The sequence below is a fragment of the Aphis gossypii genome, chromosome 1 (assembly GCF_020184175.1).
Source record: "Aphis gossypii isolate Hap1 chromosome 1, ASM2018417v2, whole genome shotgun sequence".
Taxonomy (NCBI): domain Eukaryota; kingdom Metazoa; phylum Arthropoda; class Insecta; order Hemiptera; family Aphididae; genus Aphis; species Aphis gossypii.
This window is the reverse complement of record NC_065530.1, coordinates 23,847,569-23,869,917: the sequence shown is the minus strand read 5'-3', so window position 1 is coordinate 23,869,917 and position 22,349 is coordinate 23,847,569. Positions and strand designations below refer to the sequence as shown.

The following is a 22,349-nucleotide window of genomic DNA, read 5'->3' as shown; positions in this document are numbered from 1 at the left end:
TATTATTGAATTCAAATTTAACAAAATCTATTATAGTAATTTACTCAATAATGAGTTCCTTTTGACATCTAATTTATAACACTTACAGGTGGCATCCACTTTCCTACTTTTTTATTTTCTTAAGATACGAAGAATATAATATATTTTATTAGAAATTTAACGGTTTATTTAAATTAAATTTTAAATTTTCCTTATGTTTTTTTTATAGTAATAAAGTATTTTGAATATTTTCATGTTCAATAATATTGATGTAATATGTTCATAAATATGTTATGGTGTCGGTGTTTTAAATTTTTATCTCATAAAAATAAATCTTATGTATTTTATATTAGTTATATTGTTCTGGTTGTAAATGTTTTGTGTTCAATATTGTTTTATAGTTGGTAAGTTTAAATGTAAAAGCAATAACTACTAAATTGAGCTAAGTAAAAATCATTGAAATATTTTACATTTTAGAAATTTTTTGTATAAAAACCGTCGGTGATATTATTTACAAACATATAGTTTGTATTTCAGATACAGTAAATATTTAATAAAATTAGTATCTGATGTACCTTGAGATAAAAAAAAAAGGAAGCATAATATAATACATATTATTATTATTATTATTTGAAATGCTGTATGTATTTTGCATCTTGAATGTATTGGTAAAAAATAAATGAGCCATGGATTTTAATACTTTTTTTTAAGTATCTTACCCATATCTAGTAATAATATTTTCGTAATATTTTAACAATAATTTTGATTAAAACACAAGGAATTTGTGTTTTCGGCTTCTTGATAGTTGACGTAACCATTTGAAGAATCCTTCGTTTCACTCCAGCAGAAACATAATTTGTAATTTCTACTTATATTAAATTTGTAAATATTTATGGATTACTGATTCAGCGTTTATGTCACATTTAATGAATTCAATTCAGTAAACAGAATATAGTAACCGTTAGGTAAGTATACCTACAAGTGTATTTGTATAGTCAGTATTCGAGTTTCAAAATTAAATCGCAAGGTAAGACTAGAAATAATCTCTATATTTTTTAATATTATATTTTGATTTGTATTATTAAAGGTATAATAACCTATCTTACAAATAAACCATAATAACCAAGTTCAACTCATACTCCGCTACTGTTACGATATTTTATTATACTATTTACAAGAATAGGTTTAATCGGGCGATAGTCTACACTCTACTGCATAGTATTATTACTATTTCAAACATTCAAATAAATAGGCGTTTGTGTAGTACGTTGCTATATCGTGTTCGATTGTGTGGTACAACTCGGAATACTTTATTTATACTGGTCCAACACGCCGATTTTCAAGACTGGTTTCTATACTTAGTGGAAATAGGAGAATAGATAACCAAATATTCTTCAACTGAAAGTAATAGGCAAACTTATCGACAGTAACTTGGTTTTTACACTTTAACAATGAAAGGGATATGTTTAAAACTAAATATATGTTAGACTATGTTTAACTAACACGATTTGTATTGCTATGACGCTGTGTTGAAGCAATAATCTATGAATTAGTAGCTATAAATGTGATCTTTTATATCAATTAGTTTAACAGATGTGAGTCTTTGAAGTCATTTCGTCACAAACGATTTTATATTGTCAGAAGCTTGAGTAGGTACACAAAAATAGATGACGTATGTATTTATGCCGAGAATTTGTTGTTGATGGTTTTACTAAAAGGAATAGAATGAACAAGCTGCTTGTGACTTGCGGAGATTGAACTCGCGATTCCGATAAAAACTATTTGAGCATAGAGAAATTATGGCTGGTGTATTCAAGGCTCTTTGGTGTTTACCTTGTGTTGTAGACTTGAGAGTAGTTTTTTGTTTGATAAAACTAATATCCATCTTTTCAAGAGAAGTCGAACGTACATAAAGCCCTACATTTGTACACTAGCGTGTAACTGTGTTACACCACCGCAAAAGGTACCGTAGCGAAACGAGAAAATATTTATTATATTATATTAATTCAAAAGTTGTGTAATTCATATTATGAAAGCCATTGAATGTCTTAGGCTTTGTAAAAATCGAAAATGGGGTTACTACGTTTATTGTCAGTATACAAATGGTATATATCTTATCATGATAAATTATAGGGCTTTTTGATGACGATTTTCTTCGCGGCACGAAAAGCAGAGTTCAATGATTTTTAGGTTATATTTGATTGTTTTTTACAACTTAAATAGATCTCTTTACGGCATTACAATAATGTTATTGGTTAACTATGGTAAATGTAAATGCCAAGGACCCAACCGGAGACTGTTTAAGACATTTGTATATTAATATGAGCAGACCTTAACATTTTTTCACATACACAATATTAAATGTTACGGATTCAGACTGGCCTATAATACGCTGGGAACAACTTAGCCAACTTCAAGTATAATATTGGGAACGTAGAAAGTTGAAAATTATTTTCAGCCCAATACACGCGTATTGTATAATATTATACTCGTTTATTCAGACGTAAATGCTTTCGACGGAATTGTATGTATAAGCAATTTATTATAAATGAATAACAATTTTGATGGCTATTATATTAATTAAATGGTAATTATTACATAATGTATTAATATAATAATCGTACATTTACATAGCATTTTCTAATGAAATGCGTCGTTAAAATTAATAGATTTTTATATGTTATTATTTACGTATGATTTACGTGTACACGAGATATTATTACATAAATATAACGAGTCTGACAAAAAAAAAAAAAAAAAACACAATAATAATAATACAATAGGTAGGTGATTGTAAAAAAGCTGAATAATATTGTGATATTAAAATAATGTAGACATATGTTGTGTTTCTGTGTGCGTGCATAGTGGTTTAAACCTAATACCATTTGAGGTGTACGTGTGTGGGCGGAAATTGTGAAAGAGATAAAAATTATATTGACGAATTCTCTTTCGATCGGTATGTTATCATCACCGATGTCTTCTGGTGCTGTTTACCGATAAATATATAAACATTTTGATTTTATATATACTTAATAGTGCTGTTGATTAGGACGTGTATTCATTTAAGCAAGACGGATGCCTTTGCTGTTTGGGCATTCGGACTCTGATTTCACTGTGAGTTCTGCAACACAAATATTAATACATCAGTACATAAATGTACGCTATCTATAAATTTATGAATTTGTATTTAATATTATTTTGTAATAAAGGAGGTTTTACTTAAATTACGTACGTCATATAGATCAGCACATTTTATCGTCCAATTATCTATATTTCTACTAAAATCAATTTAAGTTAACTGAAGCCTAATAAATATTATAAATAATGAGTTATAAATAACTAAAAAAAAAAAAATTCACTTTTAATGTATAAATTCTACATTATTGATATTTTAAGATTTACAATATCAATACAATATTATTGTGTTTCCACCAGATTGTTATATATTTTCTTTATATTCATATTTTATTGAAAACGGTTAACAATGAGTAATATAAAAAGCTTAAGACGGTTTATATTCAAAAGAAATAAAAAAAATCAAACTTTATATTATGAAAAGAACCATTTTTTTTTCAAAAAATAAAAATGACGCGGTCATTGCAAAAAAAAAACATTGTGAAAATAACGTCGTTAACAAAAACAAACTACTTTTAAAATTTACAAGTAGTTTTGAATAATTTTAATTTTTTTTGGTAATTATGGATCATTTTTAACTTCTTCAAAAAATTAGAATTATATTTTTATTTTTATTTCAAACCTCATAATTTTTATAATAATTTAATAAAAAGTACGTGTTGGATTAACAATTTTATTTATTTTTAAAAAAAAAAAAAAAACAGGAAATGGTGTATACGTTATGGTGTATGATTATGAATAATTTATGAAAATAGTTCGTTTTGTTGGCGATTGATGCCTATTCATTTAAGGCTTAAGGTGAACAATAGTGTGGTTTGACCTAAATGCGGAATAAGTATGTTTTGATTACTTTAATATCATTTTTGTTTATGGAAATAATTTTTTTCGGATTATCCAGTCATTTTTAAATGTTGATTTGACTAGGATAAATAGTACGTTTGATCTATTCTGAGGAAAATTTTTCAACGGTTTTTTCCTTCAAGAACTAGGTTTTTAATTTGATTTTGTAAATTTCGGATTTTTAATTATCAATTTGTGGTTATATATCGAATGTGTATTATATGTTATATTTTTGTTTTTTTTACTAAAGGCATACAGTTGGTTTTTCAATGATCAGTCGATCTGTATAGAAAAATTTCATACAAAAACATTTGTATAAAATTATAATATGCGTTCATGAGTTGTACTTAAAGCTTAAACCACATTTTCCGGTTAAGTAATTAAAATATTTTGTCGAGTTTTTGTTATTGCCAAATAAGTATAATAAACATTATATTATCGACATTGAACAAGCAAGACGTAAGCAATTTAAGTTTAAACGATGAATATTAATAAAAATGATGCATTTGTGTTTTTAAATTTAAAATTACAATATAATATCATGCATATGTATGCTATATTGGTCTAATGAAGCTATTGTAGGTTGAATATACTGTAACAGTATGAATTTTGTTTGTTTCGCCTGTTAAGTCATTTTTGAGTAGAGGCAGTGATTCAAAAGTTTCACATAACCACTCTATTAGAAATTTGACACATGTGCTACATTTAAGTCATTTGCGAATTTTCTCAGTATAGTTTTAGAGAAACTTGCAATATGACCAGTAGAATTTCCGACAAAATCGTGCTTTGTAGAACAAAATTAATTTTAGTTGATTTGTCACGCTATTGATGTATACCGAACTGCCACTGCAGTTTCCACATTATAAATTATAATATTTTAATATAATTATAGCTAACTATTATCATATAATATTCGTTCTGAATTTGAAATAGATCGAAATTATTAATTTAATGTGTATTTATTTAAGGGTAGACGTTCAGTACTTGAAATCGATATATTATTTTATTTAAATGGGATTTCAATTTAGGTGGATACACAAAACATATACCAAATATATTTTTAAAAAGTTTTTAAATTTAATAATATTTTTGATTATATAGTAATTAATTTATCTAACATAATATATAAGTTGATTATTTAGTTTATCTCAACAAAAATATTTATAAGTATGATACGGTGAGTCGAAATATTTCTATTCTTAGCTCTTAAGTACTTATCTATTACCTACTATTTTTTTTATTAAAAAACATATTGATTTACACGTCTATAAAATGGTTTATTTTTGTAAATACGCAAATTATTTCATGTACAATTGTTAATTATTCAGCGTTGTCTAGCATACTAGTATTACATTTTTTATTCGAGAATGAAATATCAACATTGTTATTCAGTGTATTAACACTGAACACTCCATTCGTTGTATTGATATTTTCAAAAGTTGATCTATACAAAATGTACTCATTCAGTTTGCATAAATAGTATTGAAATATTTGTTTATTTTATAAGCAGTTTTATTTTTTCAAATTCTCTGAATTCTACGCGGAGTGAAAAAGTAATTGATTTAGAATGATGTGTGAATATTTGTAAAAAAACATTTTAGACTGTATTCTTGTTTTTCAATTTCATTTTATAGTACATAATATATAATAATCATAACAACAACACCAACAATAATAATAATAGAAAATAAATAAAGTAAACTGTGTAAAAAACGTTTGTTACAATCGAAGTTTAGTATTTTTAAAGAAAAAAATATATTTTTATAAATAAAATGAAATAAACGTTAAAAAAAAAAAAAAGTAATTAAAAAGCTGCTTGACGAACGTTGTTTTCATTTTCTTATGAAATGTCTCAATGTTAATTACAAACGATTATTTTGATCAATATGTAAGAATATTTTCATTATGTAATTCAAAATGATTAAGGTAGGATATGATTTCAAAGGCATGTACAATAATTTTATTGATATGACTTTAAAATATCATTTTTATTTTTTTAATTAAGAGGTCTATACCATGTGGTTATAACTTTAAAGTTTTAAGCGATGAAATTGATTTTTCAGTAAAATATTATCGTCATTTAAACTTAAAGCATTATTATTTTGCTCAGTATCGTAGAATAAAGACAACTGTTATTTTTTTTTAGCCAGCATCATAATATTATATTAAATATATCTATGCAATTACGTATGTCATATAATATATTATAATATTGGCTCAAATGAAACACCTTGACTGGCTTCGAGACAATAATGTTATTTTTTCGCACGGGCTTCTTCGAATAAAAACACATCGATTTGTAATAAATATAACTTATCAAAAGTTCTGATGAACCGAGAAGTTTAATCATAAAAGTTATAAGAAAATACTAAATATAGCGTATCTTGTCACTAGTTTTAGATCCCCCGTTTAATATGGGCTCAAACTTTTAAAAACTTGTTCGTTTTGTGTATTTTTGACCGAGTTACAAAAGAAATTGAACAGGTATTATAGAAGTGTTTTCACTAATTATAATATAGTTTTTTCTCGGCCATTTAATTATACGAGCGTTACCTACTTAAAATGGTTTTCAGTTTTCTTTATTTGTAAACTCAATTTCGCATAATAATAATATAGGCGCCGCGTTTTATTGGTAAATAAAAATAACTCATAGTGTAATTTATTATCTTTATTTTTTATTTGAACACGCTGACTGTTGACATTTCATGTTTGATTATTTGAAAAATCTGCTCGCTCATTTATTCAGTAAAGTTCACACATTCTTTTTGGAATATGTCAACAATATTCACCGAAAATCTCATTTGATAAAATACTATAACGCACAAATTATATATATTATATAAACACCATTACTTAAAATTAGGAACTTCTTGCACTTGCACGTTATTTTTGAATAGTCAAATAAAATTGTTATTTTCAATACAGGGTTAGGTCAAATCCAAAATTTGAATTAGCATGATTTCGCATATTTTTAGGATTTTGCTTACTATAGCGCAAATTTACGCATTATCTAGTATTTTAGGGTTTTTTTCTTATAGCGTTTCTACAACAAAAAAATATTTACTTATTTTATAAGCATTTTTATTATATTATTATTTATTGGTAATAAAGGTAACTAGATGGTATGAATGCGAAATAATTGAACAAAAGTATTACTCTACGGTAAAGTTGTAGTCCAACGAGATGATAATATCGGTCATTGGCTTTTTTGGTAAAAAATAAAAATAAATAAAAAAATAGTCAAATTTTGGCCGATATATTATTACTATCAATCACAAAATTAAATTATTTTAGGAACTTAATCATAAAAAAATAATACACGTATTAAATATATTCCATTTGTGTATTAAGTGATAATAATTAGCCTTATAAAGTCATAAATCTTAACTAAGTTTAAAACATATTTGATTTTATTCTTGATAACGATGAGTTATGTGTTGAATGTAAATTCTTGTAGTTCAGCGACTTGTGGTCTAGTAATAAGTAAATTTAAACGTATAAATAAATTAGTCGAAAAAAAGAATAGCATAAAATAAAAGTATTTATTATTTCAACATTGTTGTTACGAAATGATTTTAATGAAACAGAAAGAAGTATAATATTATACTTCTTATAGCTATATATCTATTTGTATTTATAATGGATGATGAACTGAAAATAATTTTTTGTCTAAAACCATCATCTATAGGTACCGTATATTTGTATAAACTGTGCGCAATATATTGATTATTGAGTTATATTTTGTTGTTCAAAATTATTGCAGATCATGCAGGATTTGCATCAAAATTAACCAGAATCCTTCCAAGAAGACTTTCAACTATTTCGAATAGTCTCCAGTGAGCTTACCTCTATAAACAACCGAATCATTGACTATGTAAAACCTAAATAAATTGTCAGTTTACCCAGCACAGCATCAATGATTTTGGAGCTGTCATTTTATTAAGAAAAAAGTGTAGGTATATTTGTATACTTAGTTATTTAAGAATAGAAATTAAATATTTTGGAAAAAATAAACAATAATTAGTTATATTTTATGAATTTTAAAATGTGTATTACAAATTTATAGTAGTTAAATGGTACACAAAGAAATTTTGAGAGAACATACAGTTAACAAAAGTACACTCAATTAAGAACTCTCTTTTTTTTTTTTTAATACAACAATAAAATTATCATGATAAAAATGACTGTATTTGAAAATATATTTTAAATTAAGTATTAAATATTTTAGGATTTTAAAAAATCATTAAAACAATACATTTTATCAGCATATTTTTTCAGTAAATCACTGTAGTTCACTTAAATTAATTATTATAGTATATATAAATGCTCTCTCGTGAACTTTTTTATTTTAACTTGCTCAATTCAAAGTTGGTCTTTCGCGAGAAAAGAATACAACCACAACATATTATTCCAGTAAAGAGTTGGTTAGTATGTACATAGTTTAGTTAAAGTTTCATATAACTATATGTTATGTTACCTCCAAGAAATACGTCTATTAAACTTTTTAAAATAGAAGATGAGAGTATGCTATTGTCTCTGACCAACCCACTCCCAGGTTGATGATGCTATACTCTAATATAAGGCATTAAACTGTTTATTGTGTGGTATTAATATCAGCTGCTGTAAAACTCGCAATCTCACTTTTACACTAAAACGCAGTTTAAATGTTTATAAGGGATGCGGCGTTTCGATAAGTCGGATACAAACAAATCGAGTGACCAGGGTAAATGGATGTGATATATGGGCCGGTAGGCGTATAAAGTTAAAGTGCGCGACTAAAACGAATGCGTGTCTACAGGGACTGACTGTATATTTTAACAAGGTAGGCATATAATTTATTATGATGACGCCCTTGAGTATCCTTGTTTAGTCGTATAATATGTGCATGGATGTACGTTTTTATGACCACGAGCGATTCATATCGAATAAAATATAAAAATAATAATGATAACAGAGTCAAAAAGGAAACGCATATTACACCGTCAGTGTGTAGAATTTTATTCCGCGTTTATCAATATATAAATACACAAATATATTATAATATTAGGTTGCAAGTGCAAAAATTATTCAAATTATACTGCAGTATGTATAATAATACACGTACACGAGATATCGTATAATAATATCACATCGACGCGTCGTATTTTTCGAATATTATGTTTGAGAACGCATAAAAACGTAAACCATCTTCGCCGGTGTGGTTCATCGAGGTGGATTAACCGAGACAATTTGTCTTTCCATCACAGAAGTTCGTTTTAATTAATTTCATTATATAATTATATACAGATATTAAACAAACGTAATACTTTAAATAATCGGTGTGATTACAATCCGTGCGCCGTTCCAGATTACGATTATTAATACTATGTTTTCTCCGTCATAGAATTTATACACTCGTTTATATAATACAAGACAATATTATTAACCACGTAGAATATTTTCAAGTTACTATGTATACTGTAACTGGACAACGTAAAGAAAACAATACTGCCACTGTTCGAATTTTATGCATACATAATATTTATAGTTTTAACGTTGCATGCAAGATTCGATAACACACCAAGTAATATACTATATAACTACATAATATTTCTTATTAATGCAATTGTATAACTACTATAAAAATATATATAACTTAGAGGCGTGAATGTCGAGAAAATTGATTATAGTTAATAACACCGTTCAAATCGAATGGCAAAATACAAGAAATGAAACAACAAATAAAACTGAAAGTCATTCTAAAAATTATTAGGTGTTCGGCTAAGGCGGTAACCACGCATTGTAATGAGTACCTTAGTAGGAACAGTCCGTTTTTTTTTTTTTGGATTTTAGATTTTTATTCACAAGCCAATCGCATAAACATACCTATATCAAATTATATTGCGTAATAATAAATGCAATAAATGGGTACGCGCAATTTATTCTTTTTTTTCTACATCAAAAGCGTGACGAATGACGAGGACGCAATATATAGTTTATTTTTCCTGATCATAATGATATTATATTCACATGAGTGACATCTCGTGCAATTAGTTTTGCCGTTTCACGTACCAATGTAAAATACGTTTGGAATTCGAGTGTTTTAGCTTTGCCGGCGCTGCGCGGTGGTTATCGTTGAAGGGTACCGCGACGAATTGAAATCGATCGTTAAACAATTTCTATACGCGGGAAGAGAAATAATAATAATAATAATCATAAAGTAATAAATAAATGATAGGTAACAAACGGTTTTTTTTTTCAGTGCGAAATGACTGTTACAGCGATTATAATAAGAGCCTATAATTGAAAAGCAGGTTTTTGTTCGCTCTCTACGTTAACGAGGTGTTTATAGAGTGTTTAGGCCACGCCGTATAACGGTTTGCGTGATGCGTTTCTGCACTACTCGATTTCCGACCATTACACCTAAATGGGGGCTGTTGTAGTACATAATATATATAGTCCATTAATATCGCTGACTGATTGTACTCTACTCACTAGCATTGTGCTCGCAGTTATATTTCTCCATGACGCACTTGTTGCCGAAGCTCAAGTTCACTTTGGCTCCGTCAGATCCACAAATCGGGTTGTAATCATTCGGGCACTCGGACTTGCATTTGCGGGCTGGCGAAATCGTTGTCGTTGTGCTGGTCGTCTTTAGTTTATGGCTGGTGCCTATCTTCTTGTCGCCGGCCGGGCTTCCATTCACTGACACCAACGCGACGGTCAAACCTACATTATATTACATTACGTAGATAACCATTATTATTTTTTATATTATTATAGCACTTCACTAATTTGTGTGTTTGTTTCTGTTTAATTTTTTACTAAGGTATGGAATGTGTTCAAATCTTTCTTGAGATATTTGAAAGTATAGCGTTAGTATAATTATATTAGAAAACTGTGGGTATTGGAATTAGTGGCATATATATATTTATATATTTATGATCACTGCACGAAGATTGTTAGGAGATATTAAAAAGAAAGATGTTCAAAGAAAAAATGAAAAACAAAAGACTTACCGTCTAAAATGTTATTGATATTAAGTTATTAGGTTTTCTTTAGGATTTTTCTAAGATACAACGTGTTCCATAGAGAACGACATATTTTTATATGGGAATATTTGACTTAAAAGGGATTATGAGTTTTATAACCACTTAAATTTTACAAATAGCTTTCATAGTTGGAACCAATGGACAATTAACATTAGGTATATAAAATATAGTTATAGTTATGTATCATTTTAGAGAGCAATTGCTGTAAAATGTTTTCCAAAAATGGTTCAAATCATAATAGATGATTAATTTGAAACTATGAGTGGAAAAAATTACATAACATAAAACATTGTTTTACTATCAATATAAAGATATTGTATTTAGAGTAAGATTAGTAAGAACTTAAACTTTTATTTCAAAACAATAAAATCAAAGTGTTTTTTTCAATTTAACTAAAACTGGATTTTAAAAAGAAATTTTACACTGGATAGATCACAAAAAATATATACAATGACATGTCTTAGTATATCGAATTTGTTAGTGATAGACTCGTAAAGTCGTGTTTTAGTCTATCTAGGATAAAAATTAAAAGAAGTACAACAGATTTCATGTATAACAATACTCGTTGTTAGCGATTTTTGTATTTTTACCACTATTGCTTTAGGTACTTTCAAATATGATTTAAATATTATAATAACTTCAGTGAAGAAGGTCGTCACTTTTAAGTTAATAGTTAATACCAAAATGTAACGGAAAACAATACTTTACATCTCTTACAATGTACCTAGTAAATTTCAAAAATTTGGTTCATGTGGGGAAATATTGTTTAGTTTCAGAATATTTTCTCATGAAACGAAATTAAATTTGAGTTCTTTCTATTTTTTTTCAAATCGATGTTATAAAAGCATAGAAATAAAATATAATAAGGGGCAATAATGATGTACTGGACAATAATTGTTGCAATGAATCAAAAATAAAAACCGATGTTAAATTCATTTTTTAACACACCCGATAATAAATATTAAATTATATTGGGAAAAAATAACTTTTTCAAACAAAAAATAATTCAGCAATAATTAATAATTCTTTTTAACAGTAATTGTATGAAGTATAATAATAATATATTAAGGCAATATCAGAAAAAGAGTTGTCATTGGGTCCCCAAATTGTTTTATTTCAAGCCTCTCTAAAAATAAGTATACCTACATAGACATAAAGATAGTGTATAAATGTGTAGTAATTACTCTACCCTACTTATATTAAGATTAAGTTATAACAACATCTAAATACAACCAATGGGTTATTATACGTATAAAGAATATCTTAGATAACGCATCGAGTAAACATTATAATTTAACATAATTGAACATGTAAATTTATATTATTTATTTATGGGTTATATCTAACAATTTATTTGTATTAATTAGTAAAATTTATATTTTTATATGATAAATAATGCTAAAATTACTAGTTATAATCGTATTTAGTTCTATATAAATGTAAATTATTTTGGTTAAATTAATTTTATTTGTTTTGTTTAATTACGGAATTGAATTATCTTCATCAGTCGAATACCATAATAAATTATATACAGAATTCGGACCGTTCTTGGGTTTAAAACCAGACTGAAATTAAATTTGAAATTATGTGATGTAGGTAGGTAAAATTATGGCCATGATTTTAAATACAGATATTTATTATCTCAAAAATAATATTTATTAAAATAATCACCGACATTTATAATTTATTTAGAATATTGTTCAAAGTAAAAACATTAACTGATGTATTATGTCGGAATCAATATTTCAATGCGAACTTGACAAAATACTAATTTAGTTCACCTCGCGGAATGGACAAAAACATAATTATAGCCAATGTACTAATACACACTATATTAAAATGGATATAGATTAAATAGTACGTATTTCATAAACCATAGTACAAAATATTTTCTTCCTGCAGGTTAATCACGATGGATTCAAGTATTGTTTTCTATGTTTTCAGAATTTAATTCAACTCTTAGTGTGTTGAAATTAAAATACATAATACCATGCTGTCAAAAAAATGTAATCTAACACGGTGAAGCTCCTTGAACACACCGAAAACTTTTTACATTACTCATACATACATTGAGACGGGTATAAACGTTTTTGTTTTTCGTGAGTTTTTAACCCCCTGCAAGTTGCACGTGTGTATTTATCATATAATATTTTATTTTAATTTGTAGTAATTATTTAAAATTTAAATCGAAACATGAAAACGTCTTATACCGCATCATATACGTACGATTATGCATTTTATTCCCTAGTAAAATCTCTCATTCCTAGCATAGTTTAAAAGTTAAGACTATAACTATTAATGATAATAATTAAAAATATCGACTTACCAAGAAACAAAAATAGCGTTAAAGATTTCATGATGTATTCGTTTTTCGTTTTATAAACTTGTTTATAGTGATGATAATAACAATTATTGTGTATCGTGAACTCGGAAACAAGCGTTTTGTTCACAGGACGATGGAGTGCAGCTCTCTTATATAGACGATTCTCCTACCCATAAGAGTATTATTTTATTTTTCCTGTTGAGCGACCGACGTGAGAAAGGTCATACCTAAATCGTATTTGCTACTATAATTGGTCGTCCCTCCTACTGCCGTCGTGGCTGCTTGTCCACCAATTATGTAACAAAACTGCAATGTATAAACATTATTATGTTTATATACAAAGGATGTACTTTGTGTGTATGTTTGTTTTTTTTTAACTCATTCGTCTGTCTAGTAGGTAAATGCGTTTTGGGAATGATTTGTATTCGTCACGATGTGAATATTGCGGCTCGCTTCGTTTAAAAATGACTTTGAACCCATCGCAAGGTTATGCCAATAAATTTATCGTCCGAGACGCGTTTCGTATGTGTTCATCACGACGTATCGTGGTGTTTATCGTCGAGGAGTCTTTGTTCGATAACAATATTAATATTATATTCCTCTCAAATAAAATGCAGTGGTGCGAGAACAAGAAATGCTTATTTAACAAAAATGTTGTAAACAAATTTAGTTTTATTTTTACCGTATATCTAAAGTGGTATTAAGGGACTATAAACTAGAAAAGTAAAAATACTTTAAACATAATACAATTAAATAATATTATTGGATATCATATAGATTATAGAATGTAGAAATCATAAATAATAATGAATAATAAAAAATAATAATAAGTAAAAAGTCATATTTTCATAATTGAACTACACTACATAATATTTTTGTTTAATCATCCTACGTCATATTCTAGTTAGGAATCGATAAGTACAATATTGTGACCAAATATAAAATATATGTATAGGTATACCAAATTAAAACAGTTATTATAGAAACACATTTCTGAAAACATGAAAACAGTTAAAATTCTGTTCGGGTTATTCTGACACTGTTTCAATACGTTTTGACTTAAACATTATCCATGTATTCGTTCTTATACTCTTATCCTCATCGATACCACAACGGAGAATAGGTGTGTTTCGGGTGATCATTGTAGTATACATAGACTTTTGGATAATAGTATGTATCGTTGAACTTAGAGAGCAAGAAGGGGGAACCTACAAAGACCTTGATAAGAAAAAAAAATCCGAAGTTCAAAGATTGATTCGGAGGAAACTGAGTTAAACGAATTACACTGGCATCATTGTTGTCTCTGTCGACTGACCATATAAATGCATTGGGAATATAATTTAACCTATTACACGGCCATTGTTGTTGAATTTACGTTGCACAACCGCTTCTAAACTAGTCTCCAGACCGTCACTGCCACTAAATTGTAATACGAAATTTCAGACGTTCGTTATCGTGATCAGTTAAATATTCTTCGTTTAATAAAATCATATTATGTATGTTAAACTTTTTCACTTTAAAACTCCATCTCTTTAAAAAAAATAATTGGTAATTTATATAATATATTTTGTGTAAAACAGTCGTTATCATTTTGTCAAAATATATATAACATATTACATTGTATCTATTACGTTTATCGTACAAAAATGATCTTAAAATTAAATTTATATTTATATAATAATCATTTATTTATCTATTAATAGGTATTAAAACAGCAGTGAACTCTTGAAATTTCATAGAGCGCGATTGATGCGTTCAGTTGTCGTCACGCAAGTACCAATGTAACTGAATTCGGTGGCTGTAAAACAAAACAAACATAATATTATTTATGGCTTAATGATAAATACACATATTATTAAACATGATATTTTATATAATATTATTATCCGTCAAGTAAATATTACTATGATAGTCGTATACAATAGGCAGTCATACAAATTTAATTCAAATAAATAAAATTTTATTGCAATTCGATATAACTTTTTTGAGAAATTAGTCTGTATCAGAGTAAGTTGTAAATGGAATGTATAATATGGACGAATAATTGGAAATTGAGTAGTTGATACAATAATTCATGTTTAACTTTTAATTGAATCTGAAGAAAAATTAAATTATATCAAAAGTATAATGTATGTAATATTAATAATATATTATATTACATATTGCATGCTGTGTAAACGCTTATAAAAAAATACCACACTTCAGTAAAATAAATAAATTCATACATACTTTCTATCTCAAGCAGGTATGATAAAATAATACATTTAGAAACCTAAGTTAGTTTATTGACCAAGTTATACTTACGTATACCACAGTTGGCGACACAATCTAAAAATCTTCTATTTTGGTATGTTTGAGAATCACTTCCACATACAGGATTGTATTCGTTTGTAATCTTTTCTCTACAGCTCGTATTGCATGTGTTGCGCTGAGCTTCGCTTTCCTGTTCACTGTTCGTTGCAGTCGTGCTAGTTTGAACTGGGTTTGACCCAGGGTTATTACCGTTGGTACCCCACTGGTTTTGTGCAGGGTTATTACCGTTGGTACCCCATTGGTTTTGTGCAGGGTTGTTACCGTTAGTACCCCATTGGTTTTGTGCAGGGTTATTACCGTTGGTACCCCATTGGTTTTGTCCAGGATTATTACCATTGGTACCCCATTGGTTTTGTCCCGGGTTATTACCATTGGTACCCCATTGGTTTTGTCCCGGGTTATTACCATTGGTACCCCATTGGTTTTGTCCCGGGTTATTACCATTGGTACCCCATTGGTTTTGTCCAGGATTATTACCGTTGGTACCCCATTGGCTTTGACCAGATGGTCTATTATTAAAGCCCTGTTGTTGATTTGGCCTTTGATTACCTACGTTACCCCATTGGCCTTGGTTTCCACCTTGGTTGTTTGTTTGTGGATCGAGCCCTCCAAATGGATCTTCCCTGTTAGGCGTCGGTGGTCTTGGACGACGATTTCCTTGTCTTGTAGTTCTTCTGGGAAACGACGGTTTATTATAATCTACACTTGATGAATGTTGATATCGCGAATCCAGTGACTCGGGAAATACGATATCATCCAATGGTACTGCACCATAGACGGATAAGACCGTTAGTCCAAAGCATACTAAAAATTGACAATTATATGGTTATATTAGATTAACATAAAGATTTACTGGTTTAAGATATAATCACGATATTCACTCGTAGTAAATAACTGATGGTATGATGTACAAAATAAATACATTTATTATAATACACCTTAAACATATAGGTAGCTTTAAATATAGTAAACATATCTATTAGGTAATTTGTATTTAGATAGCCAATCAGTACCCTAAATAGAAACAAAATTCCACACATAATAATTATTTAATAGATATTTTAATCGCTTGAACTATGTTAATAATGATGTGATAGTTACTTATGTGATAGTTACTTATTCGTTAATCAAGCTTAAGTAAAAAAATAATAATACAAATTTCAGCATTTCTTTAGTATTATAAAAAACCGATTATTTTCACATTTTATAAATACAAACAATGTACATTGAATTTTATAAATTTAATTTTATAATATAATCTTATTTTAATTTTATTAAAAAATTATTGATAAGTTAATTGTGTTAAAAAGATATCCATATGAGTAATAATATTATATATTTTTATTTTTTTATGTGTGTTAGATAACATATAAAATAGATAATACCTATCTTTTTAAATGACAAAATTATGTCAATTATATAATATTATAATAAAATTACAGTTGATCAAAATTATAAATATAATATTTTCTAAATATCATTAATATTATAGGTACAATTTTACTGAATAAAACTAGTCATATAAATAAAATTAAAATATTTATTTTAGATTCTGAACGAAGTGATGAATGTATTGATTTTACAATGATGTGTTTTTTTTTGTGTCTGTGTACAGCATAACTAGTCAAAATAATGTTTCAATTTCAAACTTTGGGGGTGGTTTCCGATGGCAAAGTGAATATCCTTGACGCATTATAGAGGTCAAAAGTAAATATTTTCCAACAGTTTTCAAAAAAATCGAGAAAAAAAAAGTAACGGAAAAACGGGAATTTTTAAGACCAAATCGATTTTTTTATATGGTTGTAACTCAAAAACTAATCTCTGTAAATACTTTGAAATTATCCCCACATATTTATGTTACTGTTATTAATACATGGCTAAATTTTCAAAATATTTTGAATTTTTTTGAGTTATAAATAGATCACAGAAATTTTTGATTATTCTGAGAATTTTTTTTTGAAGTGTCGATAAAAAAATTTTGGATGGCCAAAAAACCTCGAAAATTGAGTACAAGATTCTTTATGAGTTGTTCTTATTGTAGTTAAAAAAAATCAAAAATCTTTATTCACATTTTTTTTTTATAAGCGTTTATAAATCAAATTTTTACGCAATATGTCGAAATCACGAAAATTTGCAAGTAATTTTGAAGTTGAAAAATCATAAAATTTTTTGTGTTTATATCTAAGGATTAAAAATACAACATTATATTTTTCATAAGTTTTCCTTCAAGTAGCCACAGAGAAAACTTGAAGCATCATTATAGGGACAATTTTAAGTGCGTTTGAATTTTAAGTTTTTACAAAATACCGTAACGTTAACGATTTATCCTCAAACGATTTTAAATATTTGTTATTATTCAAAAAATATAAGTCGTAGATACTTGAAAATTTCACTAGTTATTTAGATTGTTATTTTCTTTACATGATTTAATTTTCAAACTTTTTTTAATTTTTAACTTTTTTTGAGCTCTATAAAGACAACTGAAATTTTCAATTTTTCTGAAATTTTTTTTTTGAAGTGTCGATAAAAATTTTTTCGGTCGAGTCAAAATACTTGAAAATTTAATACAAAGTTTCTCATAAGTTATTCTTATAGTGATTAAAAAATTATAAGAATACATATGCACAATTTGTTTTTATTAGCATTTGAAGTTTAAATATTGACAAAAATTCGTCAAAATCATGAATAATTGCAAATTATTTTGTATACATAATTCATAAAAGTTTTTGTATAAGTAACTAAGAGTTGAAAATTAAATACAAAATTTTCATAAGTTTAGCCCTTAATAATTATAAAGAACTTAAATTTTGGTGAATTCAGATCATTAAAACATAAACCACCTTTTTCACCAACCACTGAAAATTGTATCCTAGGCTGACAAATCATCTTCGTTCACAATTTCAAATTTTTCTTATACAATGATACCTATCATTGGATTCAAATTTAATACTCCTAGTGATCCATTCATCACCTAATGTACAGCAAAGCGGTACCCACTTACCCGCTTTTTTAATTTTTTTTTATCACAGGTTAGAAAAACTATAATGGGTACATCAAGATAACAGTTCAGCTTTAGTATGATTTGAGTGCATTATTTTTACATAGTGTTTTGGGAATTTAGGACACTCAATCGTTAAGTGCAGAAGCTTGTTTAACGTACTATAATATGTAAAATTAACAAGTTTGTACGAAGTATTGAGAGGTTTTCATTAATGATATTGGTATCTAGTTTTATAGAAATTGCATGCAAATACATGTTTTGTTAAGTTTGGATTAATATACATGAAACCTTTACATTTTTAAATTATTTATCCATATTTTAAAACCAAGGAGTTAATCTTGATTTTTTACAGAAAAATAAAAACCAATAATTGATTTATTGTTCAGTATTTTCGACCTTCAGCATCTCAGATGTTTTTTTTTTATATTATGATATACCTACAGTTGTTTTTTTGTTTAATAATGATTGAAAAATAACCTTGTATACAAACGACATGTTAGATGTTTGTCGAGATTTTACAATAATAATCATCGTAGAAATAATTATCACGTTCATTAATATATATAATATTTAACTAAACAATTTCTAATTGTTAATACTAAATATTATAAATTAGGTTCAATAAATTGGTGTACCTAATGGTGTTGTCATAATTTTTTAAAAACAAGTATTTTTATTTTTTAAATCATTATTTTCTATAATGTTGTGCCGTTTGACCGTTATTTTTTTTTATTGTCTTTGCAATATTTATTTTTATTTTTGTATTAAGTTTCACGTCTGTATAAATATTATTAAATATCATTGTAAATTGCTACCTATATATTATTATTAATATTAGTTTTCATAGTATATAGGACTCAAACGGTGCGTACCATTTATTTTTGTTTATAATTTTTACTATAATTTAGTTTATTGCGGGCGAACTCGGTACTGCAATTGTCTAGAAAGTTTGGAAAAGTTTAAATGTATAATTCATATAGCTGTTCAAGGTAAAAGTTTGGAACTTCCTAGACACTCAATATAGCAATTTCGATTATGCAATATTAATATTTTTACGTTAATAATATTTTGTTTCTATAATAATTACAATTATTAAATGATGTATAAAATGTAAAAGTGATTTTTTTTTAATATTTGCATTCTACTTATTAAAAATGTATTATTTTAGAATTTTAATAATAAGTCCAAAATAAATTTTTGCAACATTTTTTTATTTTGCAAATGTGTTCATAGAATTACTCAGGTTTATGGAAATACATGTCGCTCAGAAATTAATTTCATTTACTTGAAAAAAACCGTAAAATTTAAATAATAGTTATACCTATCAAATACAAGATATTATCTATTTATAAGCGTCTTAAATCAGCTATAAATGTTAGTCAATACGTTTTTTCACATCACGTATTAATATTATCTATAATATAAATATTGGTATTGGTAAGTGAATAAAATACATATCGCATGACTATCATTTATTGGTACTCCCCTCTAATATTAAATTATATTTTATACACAGGTATAAGGGGTATTTAATCAAAATGAATGGTATGTATTTAATATTATTAAAATATTATGATTCGTTTGCAAAGAGTAAGTTTTCTTAACATTTAAATAATATGCACTTGCACAATTTGAAATTGTTATAAATTATTACATTGTAATATTCGTTTATTATTAATAAATTACTATATGAAAAAGGTATATTACCAATACTTAATTCGTTATATACGACTGATAAAAAAGATATAAAAATTTAATAATTTAACATAATATAATACCGATATTTTAAGTAATATTATTAAGTACATTTAAGGATGTTGGAATTTTGAAAAAATTAATAATTTTTTGTTACGTTTTGCACGATTCCAAGTTTTTGATGCATATCTCAATTTATATTTTGATGAATTGTCGACCGATTACATTGCTGAATTGTATGTAGACCATTGTAGTATTTTTTTGGTATATAAAGAAAATAATTAATAAGACTCATAATCGAATATATTGAATATATGGGCAGGTGATGTTCAAAAATTATTTTTAAAATCGATAAATTATGATGTCATGTAGTCATTTATAGATACCTAGTAGATACCGGAAAGATGTTGAAAATAGTATCGAACAAAAAATTTCAATCAAAGATAATATTATACTTATATCAAATACGTACTTAACGACTAAAGTATCATCACCAAAAAATGCTTCATGAAATTAATATGATTATTAAAAAAACAGAGAAGATTTAAAAACAATTTTCAAGAGCCTGTGTTTATTAATTTTTAGATATTAAAAAAAAGGAATTCATTATGATTCCGAATAATGATAAATGACCTTTAGATCCCACAATAACCTATAAATTTTTACTTTTGGCCATTTCAATAACTCATTCACTTATTGATTAATAAAAAAAAATACATTTACATTTAAATTAATGAAGTAAGTAAATGTTTATAAATGAATTTTTATTAATTAAGTTTTACAGTAGTCAGTGACATAATAGGAAAATCTGTACTTATTAACTTTATTAGAATACCTAATATAAGTCATATGAGGAGTAATATGAGGTTTTTTTCGTTAGAATATATAGAAATTAGCGATAAGAAATTAAGGATATTAAGGTAATATTTCTTATAAAAATAAATAGCAATTCATAGTACTTAAAAAGTATAAAACTATGCCCATTATATTTTTATCAATAATGTATAATATGTTAATTTAAAAACAATAGAAGAAATTACGATTTGTAAGTTTATTTTGTGAATTTTATATTTTTCTATACTTCCTGATTTCTAGGTTGACAAGTTGGTAATTTTTTCGGTATGAAAAAAACATAGCTCAATCTTCAGTAATCTACTTAAGCAAACAATTTCAAATTGAAATCAATATGTTGTTTTTAAACCTACATACATCGGTGAAACTATATACTTTTTTCCCCAATAAAAAAAGGTACTGCGGAATCGATGAAATCCTGTCCCAAACATGGTCTAAAATTATAAGCTATAAAAGTACATAGGATGTTTGAAAACCAAACACTATACAGATTAGTATATTTAGTCATTAAATATTTTAATATATATATATATGTAAAATGTATTAAAAGTATAAACCATATTATGCATAATATTAAAACATAACTTTTAAGATTATTTAATTTTAATATGAGAGTACAGTTTATCAACTACCTTAATAGCTATATTGAACATAATGTAAAAAATACCCAATGGTAAGGAAGACAGTCTCTGGACAAAATCGTTTTTTGTACACAATAGTTTAAATTTAACATATCTATTACAGTGGCTCAATCAATACCTTCTATAAAGCACAGACGGTACGACTCGCCTACCTTTTTGGTTTGTTTATCTCGATTGAATGAAAAAAAAACTGACATTTTTGAACTTTGAATGCAAAATAAGTCTAATTTGATACAAGAAACCATCAACAAAAATTGATGACTGCATTATTTTTTCAACAATTGATTTAAAGTATATACTCAAACAAAAAACTGTTTCTTAATATTACTGTTTAAACGTAGGTATTCATTAATTATCGATTAAGGACTTACCGCAAAAGACGACAGATAGTCGACACGCCGACATAGTTGTTGACTGTTCGATCACAAATTTGCACTGAGCAGATCGTGCGATCGTCTAATGAAACGATAATGTTATTGAAATATTATTTTATTATTATTACAGACCATGTTCACAAGACACGTTAGTAACGTGTAGAA

At 26.8% G+C, this 22,349-nt stretch overlaps 2 protein-coding genes across 3 annotated transcripts; both read right to left on the bottom strand.

Moving 5' to 3' along the window:
- Nucleotides 1-2,532: 2,532 nt before the first annotated feature.
- Nucleotides 2,533-13,479, bottom strand: LOC114124081 (ovomucoid-like). 2 transcript variants are annotated; one of them, XM_027987252.2, is made up of 4 exons: nt 13,312-13,479; nt 10,429-10,662; nt 3,009-3,100; nt 2,533-2,965 (listed from the first exon to the last, which is right to left on the bottom strand). In XM_027987252.2, exons 1-3 carry the CDS (start codon nt 13,340-13,342, stop codon nt 3,042-3,044), a joined length of 324 nt encoding a protein of 107 aa, XP_027843053.1. In that variant the 5' UTR covers nt 13,343-13,479; the 3' UTR covers nt 2,533-2,965; nt 3,009-3,041. The 2 variants fall into 2 exon arrangements, with proteins under 2 accessions (XP_027843053.1, XP_027843052.1); XM_027987251.2 differs by having other exon boundaries at nt 2,533-3,100.
- A 1,374-nt stretch (nt 13,480-14,853) lies between these two features.
- LOC114124086 (bifunctional endo-1,4-beta-xylanase XylA) lies at nt 14,854-22,349 on the bottom strand. Its single transcript, XM_027987256.2, has 3 exons — nt 22,182-22,349; nt 15,613-16,425; nt 14,854-15,106 (listed from the first exon to the last, which is right to left on the bottom strand). The coding sequence occupies exons 1-3, from the start codon at nt 22,213-22,215 to the stop codon at nt 15,042-15,044; spliced, it is 912 nt and encodes a 303-aa protein (XP_027843057.2). The 5' UTR covers nt 22,216-22,349; the 3' UTR covers nt 14,854-15,041.

What these genes read in the sequence shown, in the direction of transcription:
- LOC114124081 (XM_027987251.2), bottom strand. Translation starts at nt 13,342, where the DNA reads ATGAAATCTTTAACGCTATTTTTGTTTCTTG. An exon ending in AACGCTATTTTTGTTTCTTG is followed by an intron (nt 10,663 to 13,311) that starts GTAAGTCGATAT and finishes AATATAATGTAG; the next exon opens with GTTTGACCGTCGCGTTGGTG. An exon ending in TAACTGCGAGCACAATGCTA is followed by an intron (nt 3,101 to 10,428) that starts GTGAGTAGAGTA and finishes TTTGTGTTGCAG; the next exon opens with AACTCACAGTGAAATCAGAG.
- LOC114124086 (XM_027987256.2), bottom strand. Translation starts at nt 22,215, where the DNA reads ATGTCGGCGTGTCGACTATCTGTCGTCTTTTGCG. An exon ending in ACTATCTGTCGTCTTTTGCG is followed by an intron (nt 16,426 to 22,181) that starts GTAAGTCCTTAA and finishes GTCAATTTTTAG; the next exon opens with TATGCTTTGGACTAACGGTC. An exon ending in TGTCGCCAACTGTGGTATAC is followed by an intron (nt 15,107 to 15,612) that starts GTAAGTATAACT and finishes TTTGTTTTACAG; the next exon opens with CCACCGAATTCAGTTACATT.